The sequence below is a fragment of the Chanodichthys erythropterus genome, chromosome 18 (assembly GCF_024489055.1).
Source record: "Chanodichthys erythropterus isolate Z2021 chromosome 18, ASM2448905v1, whole genome shotgun sequence".
Lineage (NCBI taxonomy): Eukaryota > Metazoa > Chordata > Actinopteri > Cypriniformes > Xenocyprididae > Chanodichthys > Chanodichthys erythropterus.
This window is the reverse complement of record NC_090238.1, coordinates 7,324,672-7,352,446: the sequence shown is the minus strand read 5'-3', so window position 1 is coordinate 7,352,446 and position 27,775 is coordinate 7,324,672. Positions and strand designations below refer to the sequence as shown.

General features: G+C 34.7%; 1 protein-coding gene across 2 annotated transcripts; it reads left to right on the top strand.

The window, feature by feature from the left end:
• Positions 1 to 4,213: 4,213 nt before the first annotated feature.
• Positions 4,214 to 26,814, top strand: plaat1l (phospholipase A and acyltransferase 1-like). Of its 2 annotated transcripts, XM_067367874.1 has the most exons (5): positions 4,214 to 4,232; positions 22,335 to 22,493; positions 24,812 to 24,941; positions 25,020 to 25,273; positions 25,476 to 26,814. In XM_067367874.1, the coding sequence occupies exons 2-5, from the start codon at positions 22,485 to 22,487 to the stop codon at positions 25,539 to 25,541; spliced, it is 459 nt and encodes a 152-aa protein (XP_067223975.1). In that variant the 5' UTR covers positions 4,214 to 4,232; positions 22,335 to 22,484; the 3' UTR covers positions 25,542 to 26,814. The 2 variants fall into 2 exon arrangements, with proteins under 2 accessions (XP_067223975.1, XP_067223974.1); XM_067367873.1 differs by lacking the exon at positions 4,214 to 4,232 and having other exon boundaries at positions 22,284 to 22,493.
• The last annotated feature ends 961 nt before the right edge of the window (positions 26,815 to 27,775 follow it).

The following is a 27,775-nucleotide window of genomic DNA, read 5'->3' as shown; positions in this document are numbered from 1 at the left end:
AGACAGTGAATCAATACAACAATGATAGTAACATTCAATAGATTGTTTTTGAGTGTGAATTTGTCATTTTGAGTAGAAAATGAACTCCAGATATCACAAAATTGCAAGTCACTAAGCTTAACAACAATCATAAAACTGTAAATACTGCTGGAAAAAAAAAAAATCATGCCCCAGTGCATGATGGGAACACCTAAATCAGAAAAGTTGAGTAGGTTTTACTTCATTTTCTGTCATTGATATTTATGCTTTAATTTCTACATGCTTGAGTTGAGTACTGATATAGAATATACATTGTTTTGTTTGTTTTTCTACGTTTTTTTTAGTTCTTGCCTGAGCTAACTTTTTATGTAGAAATTACTTGACCACAGAATTATTTTCAGTGCATTATGTCAACTAAAATTTAAACAAATATTGAAAGAATATATAAAGAGAAAGAATAAAGACAAATGCTGGCTTTTAGGTTTTATTTTTAATCAAAATGTGCATATATTACAACACAGGATTGGCATGAAAAAAAATAAAGTTACTGGATTTTTGTTGATGTATTTAGAAAATGTCTATAATTACATAAAGAAACATTTGGCTGTTGAACTGTTTTAACATTTACCATTTTTTCCCCTGTAGAGAGCAGATCTGAGCTTTTACAGAGAGACTTCACAGAAAACCGGAACACAATAATGCACAACAACTGTTTTTGTGATACAGGTTAAAATGTAAGTGCTTTTCGTTTCGGAAGTTTTTTCTGTTGCTGGCTGAATTCACGGCGCAGTAGCTGGTTGAAAGGGACCAAACCTCTCTCAAACACCTGACTTGGTTCCGTTTTACCAGCAACTAAGACGTGTTTCTGAGGACAGACAGGTTTCCAGCTTAATTAATCATCATATTTATAGAGGTGAGGAGGAGAAGCATCAATTTCCTCAGTGTCATTCGCACATCAACATTTTGCATGGACAATTATCCAATAATCTTTCTGATTAGTCTCAGATCTAACTTTTGCTTTGCATGTAGGATCATGTCAGCAGAAGACATCCATCCACATCATGATCTTCCTTCTGGAGGACGATGACACAGAGAGTGCGTGGATGTGCCGGTATGTCCTCATTCTGGGGTGTCCATCCAGAATTAGCTCTTCTCCACCTGTCCAACTATTTCTAACAGTAAACAGTGGTGATGGGCAGCAGCTGTGTTCTGTCACTCAGGGTCCTTCAGTATTCGTGTCATCATGAGCTCAGAAACATCACCATGTGCTCAACAATGACCTGTGCTTGACTTTGACATAACCTTTAGAAAGTCATTTGTAACCACATTTGTAAGGTTATTAAGTAGATCCTAATTCATACTTTAAAAACATTTTCAAACAAATTAATGTCTGTCAGTTGGGTAATACAATGGTGCAACAAATACCCAATTTTGTAGGATAATATTATAATATTTTCCAAGAATTTTGAGCATTTTAATTCAAAGTACTCCTGGTTTAGAAAATTTGATGATATTTGAGGTTCTTTAGAAAATGTTTTTTTATAGAACAAATCTTAATATATATATTATATATATATTAAAAATATATTTAAAATGACATTTTATATTTATACATTTAAAGTTATAGAACAAATTAATTATTTAATCTTAATTTTTACATTTCTTTGTTATATATAAACACACACAAACACACATATATATATATATATATATACACACATATTTCTGTGTATGTATGCATATATGTGTATATATATATATATATATATATATATAAAATTTAAAATTATATAATTAAATACTTTTAAAGTGATTGTTTTATAGTTTATTCATTTTTAATGTATTTTTATAGAAAAAATATAACAAAGTTATACAAAAAATTAGCATATATCTTGTTTTTATTTGTTATATATAAAGATTAATTGTATCTATGTATATGTACACACAATTAATCATATATATATATATATATATATATATATATATATATATATATATATATATATATATATATATATATATATATATATATATATATAATTATGTAATTAAATATTTTAAAATTATATATATATATATATATATATATATATATATATATATATATATATATATATATGATTTATATTCCATACATTTTAAATTAATTTTTGTTGAACAAATATAACAAAGTTATTGAACAAATGAAATCTTTTTAGTTAATATAATAATTTAATATATAATTCTGCAATATGTCCATTAAGATGGATGATAATGTTCCCTACAAACCATAAACATATAATTCAGTAATGCCATAAAGTCTTACAGTTTTAAGAAGATGATGATGATGATAATGTCTCTCTGAGGCCACACACTTCCTTACATTCCATAGATTGAGTCCGTATATGGGGATATAAGGAAGTATGTCGTCTCAACGAGCAACAGCCGGATCTGTTAAACACACCGTACATCACAACTTTGTTTGTACAACTCAGATAAAACAGTTCAATACAATATCTAAGGCATAAAGGAAGTTGACAAATAACATTTTTCCTATAGACAAGGTTTAATGAATCTAGGGAAAGTTTTCAATCACCTCTTTTCCTTCACTGGCTCATTTTAAACATTCCTGCAGTAAAACAAATAAACATTTAAAAGTACAAATTTCTATTTGGTATTAGTTCAAAAAAACATAACATTTGATAATTATAAAAGAGTTGCTGTTGAAAATCATTTTGAATAGTTTGAAAAGATTTTAGATGATGTTGAATACTACCTTTGCAGTTTAAGTTCAGCATGTCACAGCACAGGACATGTCAACTTTCCATAAAGTCAAGCCACATCCCATTCTGGCCTGGCAAGCATTTAGTGAATAACAGGCTAGCTATTGTCTAGAAAATTGCATGCTGCTTTTGCATGGCCCTCATAAAAAGTAAAATGTTTAAAAATGGCATTTTCATTCTGAAATATGCTTGAGTAAACAAACCAAACTCCTAAAACAGAAAGAAGCAGTAAAGAGAGACTCAACCAGGAGCTGCTTCCACATCGAAAAGCCCTGCAATCCGACAGCAATGACAGTTTCAGCACAGGTTTCCCACATTACTTGCCCGTCCCTTAGCGTCCACTCCATCAGAGGGGACAAATACAGGTCCGGCGCTCTCCCTGTCCTCCTCTCTTCCGTGCGTATCCTCTTCTGTTGCCATCTCCTGGATTGTGTCCAGACTTGGCTTGGCTTCCCGTCCTTTTCTATTGGTCGCCCTCCCCCTTGTTGGCGGCCTTCCACCTGTTGGTGTCTTTTAGAGGCCTGGGTCTCTCCTAAACCTCCTGTTCGCAGCCCTCAGCACTCTGACAGGGCCAGCAGCCTGTGAAATCACACCTCTCAGCTGTTCACACTGCACTCCAGACATCCTACACCCACAGCCAGAACTGCCATTGAATGTCAATGGCTTCTTAAAAAAAGATGGGGTGGGCGAAAAGACAACTGCCACCAGCTTTTATTGGGACAGCATGACAGAAAATGTTTTCTGGCGCACAGCTGACAAAGAAGTTCGTGTTTTTGGTGTGTATGCAGGAATATATCTCAGTGATGTTAATGTTAATAATTCATTTGGTCTTTCTATAAATGTCTAGAGCAGATTTTACATCACTTTGCTCATGTCTTTTATTTCAGTAGTGTCTATATATAGCCTAGAAGCATGTTTCCACCTGAGAATTAAAAAAAAAAAAAAAAAAGATAATTGCGACTTATCTGAAAATTCTGACCTTTTCTTGCAATTGCAAGTTTATATCTCGCAGTTCAGACTTTATAACTCCCAATTGCAAGTTTATATCTTGCAATTCTGAGAAGAAAAAAAAGTCTGAATTATGAGACTGGACACAACCTTTGAGGTGAGTAGCATTCTGCTAATGCTGCTAATTCTGCTAATGTCTTTTATTAAGTCTTCATATCTTATACATTCAGGGGCGTAAATCGCGGGGGGGACAGGGGGGTCATGACCCCCCCTATCTGAGTGCTGCCCCCCCCAAAAAAAATATATAATTAATAACCACGCAAAGTATTGTATATAAATTATATAAACTTAAAATAATTATGTAAGTAGTGAAGCAATACAAACGCAAACGGGCGTTTTAAGTTTAGAAATATTTTGAGTCACCCCTCCCTTGCCTCACAGTGGTTTGGTCCACCGCGCACGTCACACACGCTTGTGTGTAGATTCTGTAGAAGTCCGGCGGCGCCGGCGGGAGAGAATAGTTCTACAGACAGATGAGTTCCAGTAAGTCGGCTCTCAAGGCTATTTTATTCAAAAACATCGGATGAAGTGATTATTTTTCTCTTTAATGCTGATGGTGCTGAGTAATTAGTCATAACAACAACAAAAAAGATAATAACTGATGATTTTATTTTCCCGTGAGTCCGCTATTTTAGCGATTATAATGTTACCTAGCTTGTTTACCATAGCTTGTTGGATATTATAAGATAAGTCACCCACACCAACAACAATTAACATTGTAATAAGAATATGTGAACTGTAATAAGGCTAATAGATTTACTGTTGTGTGTTCGGTTATGCTCAGTGTGTATTCACAAAGAATAAAAGGGACTTTGGTATTCATCGTATTTTGGTGACTTGGTTGTAAACAACTTCAAAAAAAAAAAAAAAAAAGTTTAAATATAACTATATATATATATAATATATATTATATATATATATATATATATATATATATATATATATATATATATATATATAAAATATATATTATAAGATTTTGAAGAATATTTTGGCCAATTTAGTCAGTTTTTTCATTGAACCAAAGAGAAACAATGAGCATAATGGCAGTCTCCATGCTACACTAATAATAGTAGGTTTTCTTCTGTGTAACTTTACATATATTCTTTATAAGTAAAATTTTGGCTGTTATTTGTGTCCCCTTCAAAAATTGCTCTTAAGAAATTTTATGTTTATTGTCCCCCCCTACTGTCAGATGAAATTTACGCCCCTGTATACATTATAAGATCATAATCTTAGAGAGTGTATATTGATTAGCATATGCATTAGCAGTTTGCAGTTAGCAAATGTGCCATTTTAGCATACAACTGTACAAGATTTTTCTCTTGTTCATGAGAATAACGGTTAAGATGGGGTTAAGATCTAACAGTTTTAACAATTGAATTAAACATACACACACGTTGGGTTTTCCTTAGACATTATGATTTTTGTACTATACAAACTGTATATTCTGTCTCCTAACCCTAAAACTTTCTGGATTTTTTAATTGTTCAAGAAACATCACATTTGATTTATTAAGCGTTTTCCTCATGGGTACCAAAAAATGTCCCCACAAAGACAAAGATTTTGGATATGTCCATCTTTGCGGGGACATTTTTTGGCCCCCATGAAGAAAACACTTAATAAATCATACTATGTGATGTTTCCTGAAAAATTGTCACCTTTTAATGCATCCTTGATGAATAAAAGTATTAATTTATTTTTTTTTAATCTTACCACAAATATTTGAATTGTATAATTGTTTCCACAAAAAATTTAAGTAGCAAAAATTGGTTACAACATTGATAATTATTATTAATAAAAACTAGAATGTACATTTCCTGAAGAAAATGTGAGTCAATGTTAAGCAATGTTAAGTCAATAGGACTTTTTGCCCCCTTTTTTATCAGCTGCATGAACATTATAGGTCTGATCACTTAGAAAAGACATAGCACACCTCTCCTCAATGAGCCGGTTGAATTGACACCTCATTCATGGGTCTATGACAAACGGTGCGGGACGAGTTACACGCCAAAGTTTTGTGTGGAAGAATAATAATAAGTATGCAGAAACACAACAGTGATTATTTGCCAGAGGCAAGCACCACTAATAATCAGAAATGTTTCTTTAGCATCAGATCAGCACATTACAATGAATTTTGAAGGATCATGTGACACTGAAGACTGGAGTGATCATGCTGAAAATTCAGATTTGCATCAAAGAAATAAATGACATTTTAAAATCTATTCAAATAGAAATTGAATTTAAATAATAAATGTATCCTATACTAATTCCAGACTTTAGTGGCTGAAAAGTACAAGGAACTTCATTTTATTTTGGCACAGGTGTAAACAAATTCATTTAAATATATAGGCTATATACAGACCTAGAAAAAGTGACATGCAAGAAAAGAAATAAAATGTATATGCCGAAATGGTTACAGTGCAACCAGTACTAAATTACTGAAAGGTGGAAAATTGGTGCTGTGGATTGAAATGAAAAAAGTATAAGTTACAAATGACAGTTCAAACACTAATCCTAACTATTAACCACCGCTCAGTCAGAGGGAAATTATAGACTAATAAGAATGTTGTTCAGCCCAGATCTATCTTTACAGTCTTACAACCTGAATATTATCAACCAACAAAGATGTTGATCCAGGAACATCTCTTTCTTGGAGAGACGCTGAAATTAAATAAAATAAGACACTGAAATGCACTGACAACTTTTATGCCTTTACTTATTTTTGTGTGACTCTTGGATCACATGTAAGACTTCTGCTCCACGGACAGAAACAGGAGCTGCAGGGGAATGGGAACATGGAAGCTCATAATGGCTAAGGTCAACACCTGTGTTCTAAAATCAGCTGGAGTGGAGAGAGATAGATTTAGAGCCGGAGAGCGGTTGAGCTGTAAGACTCATATTGAAATTCAACTCTCAGTCTATTTCAGTTGCACACAGAAGCTGTAAATAGCCTTGGCTGCTTGTGTGCATGCCTTCAGATCGCTATAGAAGCTCCATGACATGATAGTATAAGCAGATCTGATCATGACTGTTTCAGCCAAAATCATTGATTATTCATTATATTGGTTAATCATTGAATTATTGATTATTCTTTAAAAACCCTACAAAGATCTAGATTAGTTCAGCACTTTATCCATTAGATGTAGATGTGGGACACTGGGGTTAGCGGTCACATTTTTTTACTCCGGCAAAAAAAAAAATAAAAATAAAAAATAAAAATAAATGGTAGGTTTGTTTATTTATGTATTTAAAATAGACACAATAGATGCTAAAATAAATACAATAAAATATACAATAAAATAAATGGTGGGTTTACTTATTTAAAAACGCTTATTTTTAATAGATGCAAACTTTCTTCACTATTCACTAAAAAATTTCCACAGTTCATTTAAAAGGGTAGTTTACCCAAAAATGAAAATTATCCCATGATTTACTCAACCTCAAGCCATCCTAGGTGTATATGACTATCTTCTTTTAGATGAACACAATCAGAAATATATTTAAAAATATCCTTAGTCCTCCAAGGTTTATAATGGTTGGGAATGGGGGGGGCACATTTTGAAGCCAAAAATAATGCATCCATTCATAAAAAAAGTACTTCATACGAGTCCAGGGGGTTAATAAGTGCCTTCTAAAGTGAAGCGATGTGTTTTTGTAAGAAAAATATTTAAAACTTTATCAATTCAAATAACTAGCTTCCGGCGGACAACAGTACGCAGAATGTGCAAGTCGATTTGCGGCGGAAGAGCAACCTTTGACCTGACGCACAACGTAATGACGAACGCGGAGGCACAGAGGACAGAGCAAAACATATCACCAGTCATGGATTATAAGTCTAAAATTATCATTTTTAAAGAGAAATGTTGGAGGATTTCGATATAAGAGAAGAGGAGCTTAAATTAGTTTGAACCATGAGAGGCGTCTAAGCTTACGATACTGCGTCATACATCGCGTCAGAGGATTACTCAATTGGCACAAGTTGACTTGAATATTTTGCGTACGTTCGCCTACCGAAAGGTAGTTATTTGAATTGATAAAGTTTTAAATATGGATATTTTTCTTACAAAAATGCATCGCTTTGCTTCAGATGGCCTTTATTAATCTGCTGGAGTTGTATGGATTACTTTTTTATGGATGGATACATTATTTTTGGCTGCAAAACACAGCCCTCCATTCACAACCATTATAAACCTTTGAGGACTAAGGATATTTTTAAATGTATCTCAGATTGTGTTTGTCTGAAAGAAGATATACACCTAGGATAGCTTGAGGGTGAGTAAATCATGGGATAATTTTAATTTTTGGATGAACTGTCCCTTTAACACAAATTGACTTTCTATGTATGTATGTATGTATGTATGTTCACTAGTATTGGGACACCCCTCCAAATCATTGAATTCAAGGTGTTCCACACACTTCCATGGCCACAGGTGTATAAAATCGAGCAGCTAGGCGTGCAGACTGCTTCTACAAACATTTGTGAAAGAATGGGTCACTCTCAGGAGCTCAGTGAATTCAAGCGTGGTAGCGTGGTAGGTTGCCACCTGTGCAATAAGTCCATTTGTGTAATTTCCTCACTACTAAATAGTCCACGGTCAACTGGTAGTGGTGTCATAACAAAGTGGAAGCAATTGGGAACAACAACTACTCAGCCACGAAGTGGTAGGCCATGTAAAATCACAGAGCGGGGTCAGCGCATGCTGAGGTGCACAGTGCGCAGAAGTCGCCAACTTTCTGAAGAGTCAATAGCTACAGACCTCCAAACTTCGTGTGGCCTTCAGATTAGCTCAAGAACAGTATAGAGAGCTTCATGGAATGGGTTTCCATGGCCGAGCAGCTGCATCCAAGCCTTACATCACCAAGTGCAATGCAAAGCATCGGATGTAGTGGTGTAAAGCACGCCGCCACTGGACACTGACTCACTGGAAATCTGATGGATGAGTCTGGGTTTGGCGGTTTCCAGGAGAACGGTACTTACCTTACTGCATTGTGCCAAGTGTAAAGTTTGGTGGAGGGGGGGTTATGGTGTGGGGTTGTTTTTCAGGGGTTGGGCTTGGCCCCTTAGTTCCAGTGAAAGGAACTCTTAATGCTTCAACATACCAAGACATTTTCCCAACTTTGTGGGAACAGTTTGGGGATGGCCCCTTCCCATTCCAACGTGACTGCGCACCAGTGCACAAAGCAAGTTCCGTAAAGACATGGAAATTGATGAGTGAGTTTGCTGTGGAGGAAGTTGAATTGCCTGCACAGAGTCCTGACCTCAACCCGACAGAACACCTTTGGGATGAATTAGAGTGGAGACTGTGAGCCAGGCCTTCTCGCCAACATTACTGCCTGACCTCACAAATGTGCTTCTAGAAGAATGGTCAAAAATTCCCATAAACACACTTCTAAACCTTGTGGAAAGCCTTCCCAGAAGAGTTGAGGTTGTTATAGCGGCAAAGGGTGGGCCAACTCCATATTAAACCCTATGGATTAAGAATGGTATGTCATTAAAGTTCATGTGCACATAAAGGCAGGCGTCCCAAAACTTTTGGCAATATAATGTATGTATGTATGTGTAACGTAGTTCGTAAATATGGGAAGAAGGAGGCGGAACCGGTGAACATTCAACATAACTTTAATTGAAAAATAACCAATTCCAAACGAAAGTAATGCCAGCAGACCCTCGGGGACGTCTGCCGGCCACACAAACATAATAAAACATAAAGTAATATCCAGGCCTGGTCCTCTCTCGTCCTTCACAGTCGTCGCTCCTCCTTTTATGCCTCCGGAGCTCCTCCGTGAGAGACTCGAGGCCGGCGCGCCTCGCAGGTGATGCTCATTATCACTCGTGTCACCGGCCTCACGCCGTTCCCTCACGGCTCTCGCCCGCCCTGCTCGTCACAGTATGTATGTATATATGTATGTATGTATGTATGTATGTATCTATCTATCTATCTATCTATCTGATGTATGTATGTATGTATATTTATATATACTGTGTGTGTGTGTGTGTGTGTGTGTGTGTGTGTGTGTGTGTGTGATGTTCAATGTATGAACATTTAAAATGTGTAAACTTGCCCCTACCTGACATTTAAAATTATTATCCTAATTTAAGATAGCAATAAACAACATTGTACAGTTTTTTTTTATAGTTTTTCATTTTTGACACAGACATCCATTTAGATGTCGCTCCTTTGTCGCATTATTAGAGATTTAACATCACATTGCTATAAAACCTGACTATATCATAATGTTGAATGCCTTCAGTGCATATAAGATGAATTTGATTTTAAAAATATCTCAGTGGAATTCATACAGGCTTTTTGTAGATATTTTTTTTTCAGCATGTTATACCATGAACTACCAAATTATAATTCTGTATTAAACCTGACTTCTTTAAATCCAACATGAAGTTTTGAGGGGGATCAGCTAATGGCTTCCTCACATGTTCGTGTTGAATCATTAAAGTAAAAGGCCTGTGTTTGCCGGCCAGTTGCCGTTCCTGTGGTTGATACAGCTGTTCCATAAGGGCCACACGAGCAGACGCCTGAAAGACCTGCCATTGTGTACATTTCTATCAGCGAGGTCAAAGGTACCGTAATCAACGGTTAAAAAACAGGTGGGGATTCTGACGGGAGATGGCAAATGCTGCTGTGGCCTCAGCGAGACCGTTTAATATGACAATAAAGACACAGATTCTTTGTTTGCAGGGTTGCAGGATTAACTGAATAATGATAATGACATTTTGAGTAAAGTTGGGTTGGCTCTTCCTTTAAAAATATAGAGCTTTTGATTATATATACTGATATATATATATATATATATATATATATATATATATATATATATATATATATGCATATATACTGTACTGTGAAATGAAATGATTTCATGGAATGAAAGTCATTCTTAGCTCTCATAAATGAGAATTAGTAATGAGAATCTAATGATAAGTACTAAGAAAATATAGCGAACATATATAAGCTTGTTTCCGCCATAAAAAAAAAAAAAAGGTAATTGCGACTTTTTATCTCACAATTGCGAGATATAAACGCACAATTGCGAATTGTCAGTGCCATTGTTTTGTCTCAAGATGCATACCAGTAATGTTCTTTTTAGTGAACGTTTTTAAAAGCTTAAATGCCCTAATTAAACTATGTATGGCCTAGTCCTGTCTGTGAAACCAGGCCATAAAGTCAGAATTACGTGAAATAAAGTCAGAATTGTGAGATAAAACATCAGAATTGCGTGATATAGTCAGAATTGTGAGATATAAAGTCAGAATTGCATGATATAAAGTCAGAATTGTGAGATATAATGTCGAATTGTGAGATAAAACATCAGAATTGCATGATATAGTCAGAATTGTGAGTTATAAAGTCAGTATTGTGGGATATAAAGTCAGAATTGTGATATATATATATATATATATATATATATATATAGTCAGAATTGTTATAAAGTCAGAATTACGTGATTTAAAGTCAGAATTGTGAGTTATAAAGTCAGTATTGTGGGATATAAAGTCAGAATTGTGATATATATATATATATATATATATATATATATATATAGTCAGAATTGTTATAAAGTCAGAATTACGTGAAATAAAGTCAGAATTGTGAGATAAAACATCAGAATTGCGTGATATAGTCAGAATTGTGAGATATAAAGTCAGAATTGTGAGATATAAAGTCAGATTTGTGATATATACAGTCAGAATTGTGAGATATAATGTCGAATTGTGAGATAAAACATCAGAATTGCATGATATAGTCAGAATTGTGAGTTATAAAGCCAGTATTGTGGGATATAAAGTCAGAATTGTGATATATATATATATATATATATAGTCAGAATTGTTATAAAGTCAGAATTACGTGATTTAAAGTCAGAATTGTGAGTTATAAAGTCAGTATTGTGGGATATAAAGTCAGAATTGTGATATATATATATATATATATATATATAGTCAGAATTGTTATAAAGTCAGAATTACGTGATTTAAAGTCAGAATTGTGAGTTATAAAGTCAGAATTGTGGGATATAAAGTCAAAATTTTGAGATATAAAGTCAGAATTGTGTGATATAATGTCGAATTGTGAGATAAAACATCAGAATTGCATGATGTAGTCAGAATTGCGTGATATAAAGTTAGAGTTACGCGATATAAAGTCAGAATTGCATGATATTGTCAGAATTATGTGATATAAAGTCAGAATTACGTGATATAAAGTCAGAATCGCATGATTATATCTTGAAATTCTGACTTTATATCCCACAATTCTGACTTTATATATTTTGTGGTGGAAACAAGCTTCCAGGGAAACATCTGGACACATTACAGTAATTTAGATTTGAGGAGAAAATGTTCTTAATTGACATGATTTGTTTTAATGAAATTAAAAAACAACAACAACAAAAAAAAAACATTACTAAAAATAATATAATAATAAAAATAATAAATTATTATTAATTATATTTTTTAAAAAAAGTGTAAACAATAAGCAGTCAACATTCTTCCATGAAACAGATGATGTTCAGGACAAAGTGGCATACATGTTTGGAGTGAGTAAATTCATTTTTCTTTATTTAGTGAACTTTAACAGCTAGACCATTTAAAGTCAGCAGACACACAACTGAAATCAAAATGTTCTGCTGTAACCCGGTGATGTTTACTTTATTTGGAGTTTGGACATGTTGGATGAAAGCTGAGCAAATGTAAGCGAGGACAGGACATGACGAGTGCTTTAATGACTTCATGCTCAAGTAAGTGCTAAAGACATCCAGATTCCAGAAGCAAGTGACAGCTGTCAGGCGTGGACAAGAGCTAGTCAGCTCAGTGTGGCCATATACATGAGAATGATCATTTAACCGTATAAAGCCTACTGTATCACATTTTGTATTCTAGATTCTAAGGCCTGTAAATGATCAATATGATCAAAACTTTGCTGAAAAATCTGTTGTACGTAATCTCCTTCATGCCTTCTGTCGTCGGATTGATAGTATATACTATTTTAGCAAGTAAAAGTCCTTTCAGTATAATTTTAATTGTTATAATGTTCACCTTCAGCTCGTGGTTCATGTGTCTTTTTGCTGTGAAGTCTTTATTATTTTTATAAAGTAAACATAAGAATAACTTTTATATTTAGCAGTATTTCAAGATGAAATGTATCAAATATGATCCATCTGGCTCTTGAGGAATGTTTATTTGTTTGTGTATTGAGTCTTAAAACTACAGAGCTATTGTAGTTTTAAAACTGCAGAACTTTGATCATAAAACTAAGCATTTAAATATCATCTTACTATGACATTATTGGCAGAGTGACAATTGATATTTACATAAAGATCTCATTGATTTACATTACAAGCTATCAGAATTTCATCTTACTTAAAATCAGTAAACACTAAATTTTACATTTTTGATGACGTTGAGTCTCTGAATAAATTTTTTCCCCTATTCTCAAGTATGTGCTCCATATTTTCCTATATATTATGTATGAGATTAAAAGCCTGAAAAATTGTAGTTTGTTTGGTTGTCGTCCTCAGGATCAGTGAGTCTCATCTGATGGGTCGTGACCCAAAAATGTGTCTAAGGTTTGTTCTGCTAAACAGTCCTGTATAAATGCTTGTTAAATGCTAATAAAATGAAACTCACAATATGTATAGTTATCAAAATAAATACTTATCAAAGGTGTGCATTCAATAACACCACTGTGTTTTGATGAAAATTCACTTGTCGTGAGGTCATATGACCAATATCAACACTATAATTGGCTCATTTGTTGTTCCATACTGTATATTTGGCTGGTAAACACGCATCTGCTGTTCTTAATGCATGCACAAATCTGTTAGTTTTCCCTTTGAATTGAGTTGATTTTTCTTACCCCACTGACATTTGAAATTTTTAAACTCACTTTATTTTGATTAATTCAGAAAACAAAACTTAAGTCATTTTGGATCTCAAGCAAATGTATCTTGATTTAAGCATTTGTAGTAGAAAAGCATTTTTTTGCAGTGTAATAATGTTGCAAATAGTTGAGTTGACTATCCAATATTAATATATTTAAATATATGACATTCTTGTTGACATTTTGCACCATAAATAGGTTTGATTCACCAATTGCATGGAGCAAAACCAGGGAATCCCTGCTCTAGACTAAACCTGCCAATGAAATCCCAGCCGCTCCTCAGAGGCAGTTGAAGCAGCAGCTGGTGAATTTCCCTCATACTGCATTGTGGGGGCTGCACATGGGCCACACGGCAGGTGGCACTGACCAGAGAACTTTTCCTCCGGCAGAAATGTCACCTCTTTCCAAGGCCGGGATATTCAGCTGGGATATGATTAGGCCCTGTCTCTCATCCTATAAGTTCCCGGGAGAACGAGAGGGAAAGGCATGTGCTTCTCGCACATTATCTGAATGGCAGACGTGCCGCGCGAGTCCTGCTGTCTGACCGCGAGTCACAGCCGCTGCTCTTTCCTGCGGTCCTTCATGACAATTGTGTGCTCATTTGTTCAGGGAGCTTCTTTCTGCAGGACCTTTGATTGTTTAGGGATTCCTACGAAGAACAAAAATATTACAGGGGTCAGTCATGCTGGACAAAAAATGAATATGTTTGTGGTATAGAATGTTGTATTGTTACTGAAAACTATTTTGTGCAGAGACAGTTTTCTCCCAGAAACTGCTAGTAGATTTCACAAACATTTACAAAGAATTGGCAAGTAAGCAGAAAAAATGAGATAGCATTTTCTTGTAAAACGTACTCCAATAATCTTTGAGTTTATGCAAGTAAAGTGAGTTTATGCTTAAAAGAATAAAAAAAAATATATATATATATCGGCCAGTGGAGTCAAAAATAATCTTGTCTTTCCTTTGTTTATTTTTCTTAACCCATTTGCAGATATTTTTCTTGTTTTAAGAAAAAAAAAATCAATTTTGTATATATACACATTACATTATATTATATACTACATTCATATATTAAGTCATTTTGCATCTCCAGTAATTGTATCTAGATTTAAGAATGTTTAGATATTTGTACTGGAAAGCAAGTCAAAAACACTGAGGATGAAAATATTTTTTTGCCATGTATTTTCTAAAAGTGACAAACATTTAATTTGTTTTTGGATTTGGATTTCATGTTTTTGAGCGACAAACCGACTAACACCAAAAACATCCCATAATTCATCAAAGGATCAATTCTCACTGATGCTTGTGTTTTTTGTTTTCCCTCCAAAATTATGTCTTTTTCCGGGAAGATGATGTCATTGGTTTTTTTGTTGATTGTTACAAAATACTTTTTAAAAAGTATAAAAAGTTGGAGGTGACTATAAATTGATTACAAATTAAAAACATAACAGCAAGTTTTGAAATGTTACAGTTTGAACTGCTTTATAGATGAAATGAACTGATGTAATAATTGATGATCTTTACAACAAAAAGGATTTAACACGTTCCATAAGTAGAACAGGAAAGGCGTAGGACATAAAACGTAAGCTTTTTGAAGAATGCGGAAAGCGGAAGTACGTGCAAGGCGATATTTTGTGTTTATAAAGCATAAACAGTTGTATTTTTTTTCGAAAATGGCCCGATTCGCTAGATAAGACCCTTATTTCTCGTCTGGTATCGTTTAAAGCCATTTGAAGCTTTGCTTTGAAGCAAAACCCGGAAGCGAGTTAGCATTTTAGGACTTCCGGTTCCATCACCCTAAAGTCCATGGGGTTTTTGAATGGGTTTTTGCTAAATCGCCTGAAATAAGGTCTGTGGTTAACAAAGCCTCTAAATATTTTCACGTTTTGATCTATGACATAAAACACACCAGTTATAACCCACTTGTGATCTTTACTGTGTCTTAAAAACGGTGGTTGCTAAAAAGTTGCTAAAAGGGACTACTTCCTTTGGCGGGGATAAGTATTCATACACAGCGCATATCATAATCAGCGAGCATGTTTTTAAATAAAGCTGTTTCCTAAATACAGTTTGAGGAAGCTTGGTGGCGGTGACGTTGATCCGCGACCATGGTGTGCTGTAGTCCGTTTATAGCCTACTGTTAGCCTTTTATATTTGACAACTTTATTTAAGCTTCAGAATGTATAAATGTGTTAACTTGTAAAGATTATCTTGACAGACAAAACGTGCAAGTGTGTAAGTGTCATAACCATTTGTTAAACACAGAGCTTATTTTTTTTGCGATTTTCCAAGTCTATTTGAAAAATGCATAGGCTTTCGATCGAGGAAACCCGTGCGCTGCTAACTTCCGGGTTAGCCTACAAAAATACGTCATCTCTGAGGTGCTCTATAAGATTCCATGTAGCATTTTCATGGATCAGTCATCTATTCTGATTGGTTGATAACTTTTGACAGTGTTTAAAGTGAATTAATTTTTTTGTGCAAGAGCACAAAAAGAGAGATTCGCAAGTGCACAGGACACAGTTTGAGTGCGCACACGCAATATCTGAGCGAGAGGAGAGGCAGTTAATTAGAGCACTGTATATTTGCGAGCGCGTCCAGTTTTGTGCGAGAGCAAAGGAAATCCATGTGCGAGCGAAAAGATTTGCAAATTCTCTTTACAGCGTCTAGTGATTGAAAGCCGCCTCTCAGACAGCACTGGAGTACCGAGTTATCTTTTGCGTCTTCTTGAGCAAATACACACAAAATTATGCCAAAATGCCCGTTTTGACAAGTATCCACATAAAAACAGTCTTAACTGAACGTAAACAGGTATATCTTATGTGTGTGTCATTATAAGGCAGTGGTCGGCAATAGTCGGCCCACGGGCCAAAACTGGCCCGCCCGCAATAATATCTCTAACTAATATCTCTTTGATACTGCCATTTTCTCTCACCAGCTAGCTTAAATGTTAACATCACTCTGCACACGACATAATAGCAAACCTTCAGCATGCAAACAATTAAAAAATTGAGTTTAGTACGTGAGGATGCCAAGAAATAATTCTGAGTGTAAAAGTAGGCTACGTCGAATAACTGTTACAATAAGTTAGGCGCCATTGTGTAACAAGCACATTAAAATGATACTCATTTATTATTCACAATATGGAAATAAAACATATTTGTTATGAGCATGACTCAAACATGCCATTAATGGGCTTATTATTTTTGTTTTTTGTTATTTGTATCCATTCTGCATCTCCCACATATGTGTGTTTTAGCAAGGCGGTCTGCTGCAAGTTGGTGAATGAAGATACTTGCCAGGTTATGTGTCACTACTCTGCTTTATTAATTTATCCAGTGTAAAACCCGGACACCGCCACACAAATGTGGCTTTTTGTTAATGACTGTCCTACAGGATTTAACACAGAGTAACAGCTCACTACCAGTTACAAAAGACACTGTAACAGGCTGTCACAGGCAATTCTAGTTGCATTTTTCATCAATTAGCCTAATTTCTTAAATCATCCTTTGACTATGTTCTGGCCCACCATTTAGTGGCGAAAAAGTTTTTGGCCCGATGCCAAACTTAATTGCCGACCCCTGTTATAAGGGATGCTTGCATTAGGCGTTAAAGTGACAGTAGCCTCATATAGCCTAGCCTACCTTCTGTTTTAATAATATTACTCAAACACCAAAAGAAAAAAAAAAAAAGAGAAAAACACATCATCTATGAGGTACTCTATAGGCTGAGAGTGAACGACACATGGAATTCTTTTGAAAATCAAAGATGGATCTTTAATTTCTTTACAATTATAATATTTAATAATATTATAGAAATTATTTTATAGGCGCTTGGATGATTTGTATATTAATAAGCTTGTTTTTTCAGTGGGGTTTGACCTGTAATGTGATGCTTACAGGTCAAACCCCACTGAATGATTTATCCAAAACCATCATATTAGCCAATGGACCAAAAAATTTAATTATCCTAAACATGAATTTAAAACAAAAAATTGAACAACTAGTTTAATAAATCAGTCTATTTGGGAAATGTGTAAAATGTTATAAATTAGCCTGTTAAATTAAAAAATATATATATTAATTTCAATAAATGTATTTAAAAAATCATTTGAAATCAATGAAGACTTTCATCCAGTGTTTTTGAATGAATCTCTTGAATGAATGATTTTGATTAATAAAATATATTTTAACAGCCACTGGTCACCATCTACTGGCAGAACAGTGTAATGCTCATTTTGATTGCACTCTAAAAAATGCTGGGTTAAAAACAAACCAAGTTGGGTTAGATATGGACAAACCCAGCGATTGGGTTGTTTGACCAACTTGCTGGGCAGTTTTATTTAACTCACCTACCTCCGGTTTCCCAGACTAAAAATGCATGTTTGAGCGGATTTAACTGAAAGCAACTTGCACGGACATAACTTCAAATATGTCAATGCCATTGTTTTATCTCAAGATTCACAGCAGTAATGTTCTTTTTTCTAGGTTATGTTTATAAAAGCTACTTAAATACCCTAATTGATATAAGGCCTAATCCTGGTTTAGGCTAAGCCCTGTCTGTGAAACCGGGTCTATTGTTTAAAAAAAAAATACTGAACTCAAAATGAACCCAAATAGGATGGAAATTAAAAATCAGACACTTAATTACTAGAGGCAACAGTAATAATCAAAAGGTGAACATTTATTAATAAGCAATTTAATAAATGTTTATTATTTACATATTATTTATTAAACTTATTAATAAATGTTCATTTATTAAACACATTTATAAATGTTAATTTCCAACCTATTTTGGGTTCATTTTAAGTGAGCAATATAGTAATTTTTGAACAATAGTTGAGTTAAATAGAACTACCCAGCAGGTTGGCTCAAACTTTTCACCCAACCGCTGAGTTTGTCCATTTTTAACCCAACTTGGGTAATTTTTAACCCAGCATTTTTTGTGCTGTCACAACATCAGTGTATATTCAGACTATAAATTGTTATTGCAATGCTTGAGTTATTATTTAATGTTTAAAACATATAGCTTTCATGACCACTGCTTTCAGCGGCAATGCAAATGCAGGTTTAAATATTCTGGTTTGATATTAATTTCAAAGTATTACTAGCCGAATCGAAGTCATTTAGGAATAAGATTGCATTCTTTTAATGATTAATCATGCACACATATGTATTATTTTTGTATGTCATGTTTTATACCAGACCTCAAAAGAAATTCACTATGGTGCTATATTTGATATGCACATTTTCAGGAAATGATGATCTGACCCTGATCTAAATAGTTCTGTCTTAAATCAGAAGATAATTTTGATAACACTACAATAAGGTTTCATTAGTTAACGTTAACATGATAATGAACTGCTTCTACAGTATTTATTAATCTTTGATAAGGTTAATTTCAACATTTACTAATACATTTCTAAAATTAAAAGTTGTATTTGTTAACATTAGTTAATGCACTGTGAAGTAATAACCAATGAACAGCTGTTATTTTATGAACTAATGTTAACAAAGATTAACAAATACAGTAACAAATGTAGCCTATTGCTCATTATTAGTTTATGTTAGATAATACATAAACTAATGTTAACAAATGAAACCTTATTGTAAAATGTTACCTGTTTTTATATAGCCTATATATTTCAACACAAAATGTATGACCACATTAACTTTAAGAACCTCTTTTTTTTTTTGGTTTGTTTTGATAAATCGTTCAGAGGGGTTAGACCTGTAATGAGATGCAGTTAGACTAGGTTATTTAAATGGGATGCCATAATTCTTGTTTTAGGGGGGCTGAGATGACAGATAGGGGGGGCTAAAGCCCACCTAAAAACAGCCTAGAATCGCCCCTGAGAGGAACTAAACAAAATTGTAATAGTAAAAGCATGTTAGAATGGCAATCTAAAAAGAGCCAAACAAGTTTCCTTTAAAAGGGATAGTTCACCCAAAAATGAAAATTCTGTCATTAATTACTCACACTCATGTCATTCCAGACCTGTAAGACTTTCGTTCATCTTCAAAGCACAAATGAAGATCTTATCTGAGAGCTTTCTGTCCCTCCAAAATTGACAACTTTGACACTTCAAAAAGTCAGAGAGAGATAAGAAAAAGTGATTTAGTCCAAATTTTCTGAACAGACTCAATCTTTATATGATGAACTTAGGCATTTATTCACATATAAACATTGATCAGCAAAAGCTCAATCCAACCTGCATGGTGCATGAGAACAAACCTCTTTTGGAAGCTCAAACGTGCTGCGTAACACATGAGGTTCATTCTTGTGTGTAGAGTGAGTAATTATTGACAGAATTTTAACCCTTAAATGAATGTCTATGAAAGAAAATCAGAGTGCTTTTCAAAGCATGTACGTCTTCATGAGGACCACAGGGCTGGTAAAATATGTAGGCAGAACTTTCTCTCAACACATCTGGGGCCTCATAAAATGTTGCGTAATCCGTCCTTCATTACTTAAATGTGCGCACATGTGATTCAGAGAATGAACGTGTATGAACAGAAACGTGTACACCTCTCTTCCAGATGTGAAATCTGTAGCAAATGATCTTGAAATTGTGTGCAGCTGAATGGACAAATTCATTTGTCATGAGGTAATATGGCTAATACTGCATCAAGGCCTCTGCAGACAGCAGCTCTCTGACAGCCTGAAAGAGAGGTTACACCGTTCTCTGACTTCTCACTCTCATTAGTGCTGTTTTCTAACATCACTATTAACTTGTGCTTATAGTGTATTAAACTTAGGCACATAAATTGCTTACATACATGAATTATACCTCAAATCAAGATACTAAACTAAAACTAGTGAAGGGTGCCTTTCAAACCAGTTTCGAACCAGTTATTCTAAACGCGTATCAAACTGACAAAGTCACATGATTTTAGTAAACGAGGCTGCGTTACACGTCATAACTGTTTTGAAATGATTTCAAATTTAATGACACATTTGATCTCATGAACCCATGAACCAGTGTCTATAGCCTATGTGATTTCTGCCTGATCTCAGATCAATTTTATACATTTTTACACATTTAATGACACATTTGTAGGCTATAATAAAAAGGAAGAGTTGTATTTAAAAGTCTCTTATTAGTCTGATTTACCAAGCTCTTCATAAAAGAAGTATTGCATTTAATTGATTACACTTTCAATAAAACATTTGCAATTGGTTTGTTTTATGAATGTTTGAGCTGAGTTTTCGCTGCATTTACACGGTTCTGACCAGCAGGGGTCACCAGCATGTGGCGTTTCGAGCGCTTCGAAAAAGTGAATCATTTTGTGAAGCAATTGGTTCAATTGATTCAAAGTTTTAAAAAGCTTCGTTTCTCCAGCATGGATCGGTGGTTTTAAAGAATTAGTCCACTTTTAAATAAACGCTTACGCTGTATATCCTACGCCGCCCTTCCCTATTCTACTTACGGAAAAAAAACGAAACTGGCGCAACATTCGTTCCGTAAGTAGAATAGGGAAGGTGTAGGACATACAGCATAAGCGTTTTGAAGAATGCGGAAAGCATGCAAGGCGATATTTTGTGTTTATAAAGCATATACAGTTGTATTTTTTTCGAAAATGACCAATCGTTTCACTAGATAAGAGACCCTTATTCCTCGTCTGGTGTCGTTTAAAGCCCTTTGAAGCTGCACTGAAACTGTATTTTTGACCTCCAACCGTTTGGAGTCCATTGAAGTCCACTATAAGGAGAAAAATCCTGGAATGTTTCCATCAAAAACCTTCATTTATTTTCGACTGACGAAAGAAAGAAATGAACATCTTGGATGACATGGGGGTGAGTAAATTATAAGGAAAATTTTATTTAAAAGTTGACTAATCCTTTAAAAACCACTCAGAACACCATATCAACATAAAGAATATATATTATTTATTACTTATTTACGTTTATTATTTGTATGTGGGTGCACTTAAATAACTAAATTTCGTTGTACAGCTGTACAGTGACAATAAAGATTTCTATCTATCTATCTATCTATCTATCTATCTATCTATCTATCTATCTATCTATCTATCTATCTATCTATCTATCTATCTATCTATCTATCTATCTATCTATCAACATCATAACACTCTTTAGCAACCACATAATTTCTTCAGAAAATATAAAAGTTCTTTTTTATAGTAAGGTAAATGTTGAGCTGAAATAATGATGATTTCATGATCAAATGTTACAGGTTTTGGTTTGTTTAACCATGCACACCATCTCCATCTTTTAAGATAGAGATGGGCGGGATGCATTTAGCAGCCATTTGCATGTTGTACTTTACTTGCTTCAACTTGATGAGCAGATGTTTCCTGATAAAAAGAGAAGTTATAATTTAACTCTCCCTTGAGAATCTGTTACATCAGTTAACCTGAGATGTCTCTTCCGAAGTTTAATGGCTCTTACAAGTGGTAAAATAAATAAAAAGCATTGCATTTGCATTTTATTATTATATTTGTTTCTTTACTTAGTATTACTCTTCCAGACATTCAAAAATACAATCCTATACAAAGAATCACGTTCACAGATAATGAAGGCAAAAGTGAAGGCCTTTATCTGGATGTCTTTTCACGAGGCACTGAAGAATAGTTCCTGGGTGTGTGTTAAAGAGGAGAGCATATTGTAGCATACTAGACAATAGGATCCGCACGACTAACCTGAACTTTCCTTGTTCTTGTAGGTTCTAATCAAATAGGCTTCCCCATAAATCTGCCCTTTTGACGTTTGTGATATCAGATGTGATTAATGCTTCACTGCTCTTTAATAAAGGACTCGCTGTACATTTCTAGTGTTCTCGACAGTCAAGGCATCGATAACGCAGCGAACACCAATGGGACTGGTAAATATATATATTTTTTCTGCACTCTATAGAAGAAAAGCTTATTTGGAACCTTTTAGGGGTTCCCATCATGGGATTTTATGGATTTAGTTTTAATTAATTTTGTTTTAAATCATCTTTAATTAAATGTTATGAATTAAACAGCTCGTAAACATACTTTATCACTAGAAAAAATATGAAATAACCTGTTAAACATAAAAGTAGCATATTGAGCAATCATTTAAGACATTTCTCCTTATATGGGACTTTTGGTTCTATACGTATGTCATGTTTAGTTCAGTCATGTTTAATTCTTTGTCTTTAGTTTTAGGGGCTGTTTACACGACACTGTTTTCAACTAAAAACTATGTGTTTTGGCCATTCATTTACATGACAGTGACATTTTGGGGGCCTGAAAACACAGTTTTGAAAACGTGATTTAAAGTGCAACTTTACTGTTATTGTCTGCGTATTATGTTCAGTCTATTGATGCGTAGATTTTCTTTACAAAGTGGTATCGCCAACTACTGGCCTGGCATGAATAATACAGCGGTTTTTTTTTTTTTTTTTGAAAAATATTTCTGTTTTTAGTTTATCTTTGTTGTGTAAACTTACCCTTGGGGGCTGTTTACACTACACTGTTTTCAACTATAGAAAACGTTATGTGTTTTGACCGTTCATTTACACAATAACATTTGGGGCCTGCAAACACAAGCTTTTCAAACGGGTTTCAAAGTGAAAGTTTTTGAAAAAGACACCGTTATCGTCTTCATGTAAACTAAAAAAAATAATTTGTGAAAACGGTGACATCGTGCGCATGCGTACAGAGCCCCGGACATGACATGCAGGAAATAAAATAGTAGGCTAAATCGTGCACACTATCCCTGCGTTCCATTCGGAAGGGCTCATCCCTATGCCCTAATCCCTTCAAAGGGTTTACCCTCCGGAGTGAGAGCTTCGAAGGGATAAAGGGTGTAGGGGTCAAAAAACTCTTTTTTTGGAACGCACTTCTGCGTCATCTTAACAAGACAATCAAGGAGGAGTAGATTGTGCAAGCTGCACCCTTTATTTAACGTTAGTTTATTTATTTATTTATTTTAGGTTTATGGCATGTAGGCTATATTGTATATATGTATTTTAAAAATTTGAATGGACTGATAAAGGGAGCTGTAAAGTTTTTTTGTTGAAGTACAATGTCGTTTTGACCACAATGATTTTGTACCAAATCTAACTCGTATAAATATTACAGTAGTACATAAAAATATTATACATACCTTTATAGTTCAAATCGATCTCTGAGCCTCCTGTACCCATTCTGTGACGTCAGACTTCCTTGTGCAAAGGATCATGGGGGCCCGAAGTGTCCCATCAGTTGTTCCCTTCGAAATCCTTCATTCCGAAGGGCCCTTTGAAGTGGCCAGTTTTGAGCACTTCGGTTTGGAACGACCCTTCAATATGGCGGCCATGATTATTTTCACTCCGAAGTGCCCTTCGGAGGGCGATATATCCCGTTTGGAACGCACCGTATTTATTAATTTGTTTCCTCGATTTACTATTTCATTCCATTGATTTACTAAAACGTGTGCACGATTTACTATTTCGTTACCTCGATTTATAAATCATGCGCATGATTTATAAATCAAGGGAACAAAATAGTAAACCGCGTGCACGTTTTAGTAAATCGTGTGCATGATTTAGTAGATCGAGGGAACGAATTAGTAAGTCTTGCGCACAATTTAGTAAATCGAGGGAACGAATTAGTAAATCGTACGCACGACATGCGTACATGCGTATTATGTGTTCAGTTTATAGGCGCGTAGTGTTTCTTTACAAAGTGCCATCGCCAGCTACTGGCCTGGCAGCAAAAACAGTGTTTTTAGTCATTTTCGCGGACCATCCGTCTGAACCGGGATAGTTTTGACAATGTTTAAAAAGGAAAAACATTTCCGTTTTTAGTACATTGTTGTCAAGTAAACACCCGTTGTTTTACCGCATTTTCTTGCCTAGTTCTAGTTCGTTCATTAGTTCTCATAGTTTTTAATTAATCTTCACCTGTTCCCTGTTCAGTTGATTATTTAATAATGTATTTAAGCTTTCAGTCTTCTTCAGTTCTGGGTCTTGTGTTGAAGATACATTCTAGTGTGTATTGCTGTTCCTGGTGTTTATTAAATGTTATTTCGTCGTCTTTCTGCCTCACAAATCTTTGTTTGGATCATTACTACAGCTAAACTGTGACAATTAGATCCCTATTGAACCCTTGTCTTTCTAAGAGTGTGACGTGATTATGTATTTGAAATGTAGTTTCATGATACCGTTCTCTCTCTCTCTCTCTTTCTCAGCATAACTCTCGTCCGAAGCTTTACCCCGGAGATATTCTTGAGTTTCCAGGCAACAGTTACTTTTCTCATTTTGGAGTTTACTATGGTGAACGGGACGGAGTTCCTTACGTGGCCCATCTGACCATCAGAGGTGAGTGTGCGCGATCTGTTTGTGTGAAACCTGAAACCATGAAAGCTCATAACACTTCTCCCATCATCTCTTTTCAAGATTCAGACACCAAACTCCTCCTTTTTGGCCGAGCTATAAACGCTGCGGTAAAGCTTGACCCGCTTGATGTGGTTGGGAAGAAGTACAAGGTAAGAAACTACTTGGATGACAAGCATCCACCTCGAGATTTCTACAATCTCATCAAGCCAGAGATTGATGAGGCCATGACGAAACCCATCACATTTGACATCCTGTTCAGCAACAGCGAACATCAGGCCACAATGTTTCGATACGGTGTTAAAAAGTCAGAGCAGGTAAGAAATGTTATCTAATTCTAAACATGAATATGCATTTAAATCTGATACATCATCGTTGTCACTGTAGAGTTGAATTATTATTACATTTGTCTAACTTGGATGAGAAAAATTCATTTTAGCTTCTCATATTAAAATGTAATTAGGTTGTTCTGGGAAACATCATTAACCGTTTTGTAACATTTTTGAAAATTGTTTCCAGATTGAAAAAGTCTATTCCAAGATCGTTCCCACCTGGAAAGAATTATTTGAGAAGAAAAAGATTTAATAGCTGCATGAAGACACGAGAGTTCAAGATCATACAAAAACATACTTTCTTCCTTAAATAATTCTTAAATGGAACAAAATATTGGAACCTACTGCTGTAAAATATACAAAATGGTTTGGAATTGCATACAGTCTGAACAAATGAAAAGTATAAATACTCTTTATTGTATCGAATGTTTTATTATGGGTATTGAATCTTCTGCTTCAAGTCTCGCATGTCTCCACAAGGAGGCGGCAGAGAGTCAAAGTTTGCATTGGGCTAAACGAGGCGAACAGCAGCCAGGAATGATTAAATGTCTAACCAGCAAAATGTCTTTTACATGTTTAAAAATGTTTGTGTCTCGTCCGTAACTAGCATGGAACTGATAAATTAAATGTCTCTGGCCTTGTATTCATGTAAATGTGATAATATACAGATAATCATGTGCAAAAGCCAACAAACATTTTGTAAAACTAGAAAGTGTTTATTAAAATAAAAACTAGCATAGAACTGAGAAATTAAATGTATCATACCTTATAGATTTATACTATAAATGTGGTGCATAATCTACAGATTTTAATGTACAAATTTTGTAAAACTGGAAAGTTATTAAAATGGCTTTAACGAAAACTATGAGTCATTTCTGATCAATGCATTATACATTTTATATATATATTTTATATATATATAACTTTTTTTCCCCACTTTAGTTCTATCTGCCCAGTAGGAGGCGAATAATCATCATGGAGACTAATGCCAACGCTGGAAGGAAAAAATGACTGAAGAGCCTCTCGTTGCTTTATTCTGGACGATCTCATTGTTCACTGTGGCATGACGGAAAAGGATGCAGATGTGCAGTAGGTGTGAGAGGGACAGTTCCCTAAACCGAGGGTGGTAGAAAAATGTCATAAGACTATAAATATCAACATAAAGGGAAGCCTCCCCTCCCTATAATATTGGACGTGTTGCGCCATGTAGGCTACATAAAAACTCCCGACAATTATTCAAATCGGTTTTAATACTTAAAAAAAGGTCGTTGGTTATCGTTGGGTTAAGATGCGTTTGCAAAGTATCACAAAACTTAGATGACGTCATTCACTTGACTACAACTCGACAAGCGCGTAAGTCTGTAACCATAGAAACAGAACACTATCCCAGACAACAGGGAACGTTCTCAGAACTTTGGTTTGGTAGTAACATTAGAACGTTCATTCAAAGTTGTCTGATTTGTAATAATGTTTGCAGAACGTTTGCAGAAAAACGATATAAATATCCGCCTATTATATTTCAATAAACGTTTTAGTTGTAGCCTACATTCATCCAACATTTTTTAAATGTTATTACTGTTGTTTCAAAACGTTTAATGTTTAGCCTACTTTTGTTTATTTGTTTACTTAATGTTTATTCTAATGTTTACACACACACACACACACATACACATACACACACACACACACACACACACACACACACACACACACACACACACACACACACACACACACACACATACACACACAAACACACACACACACACACACACACATATACACACACACATATACACACACACACACACACATATACACACACATATACACACACACACACATACACACACATATATACACACATATACACACACACATACAAAAAAGGTTCGGAGAATAATCAGAAATAACGTTTTCAAAACTTAATGGGAACATTAGCACAACGTCCTTAGAACATATTGGTTAGCAAAGATGCCGCTCGAACCCCTTTGCCTTATCTCTAGGACGATTTATGGACAGAACTCTAAAAATGCTGTGTTAAATATGGACAAACCCAGGAATTGGGTTGTTTTCACCAAATAGCTTAGAACCCAAGAGGCGACACTTTGATACTTTCTTGGTAACAGCCACTAGATGGCGCTCCGGTAATCCTTCACATTTTACACACCCAAAATCGGCGAATTTCACTGCCAAAACAGAAGCGCAATAGAACAGGTGATTTTTTTTGTTTGTTTTTTTTTTTTAAATATAAAGTCACCAGTAAATTGTATGGCTCCAACAGTAAATGTTGTATCGTCTTATATGTTTTATTTTACCAGTTGTGGAATCCAACCATTCAACCATCTGAGGTAGCCTAACGTAGTTAGCCTAGCCTACTTTGAGTATTTCCATTTTATGCAACTTTACACATTTATTAATATTAAATTAATAATTAATACATTTAAGATAATCGTGTTTGCAGCGAACAATATATTTTATACCTAG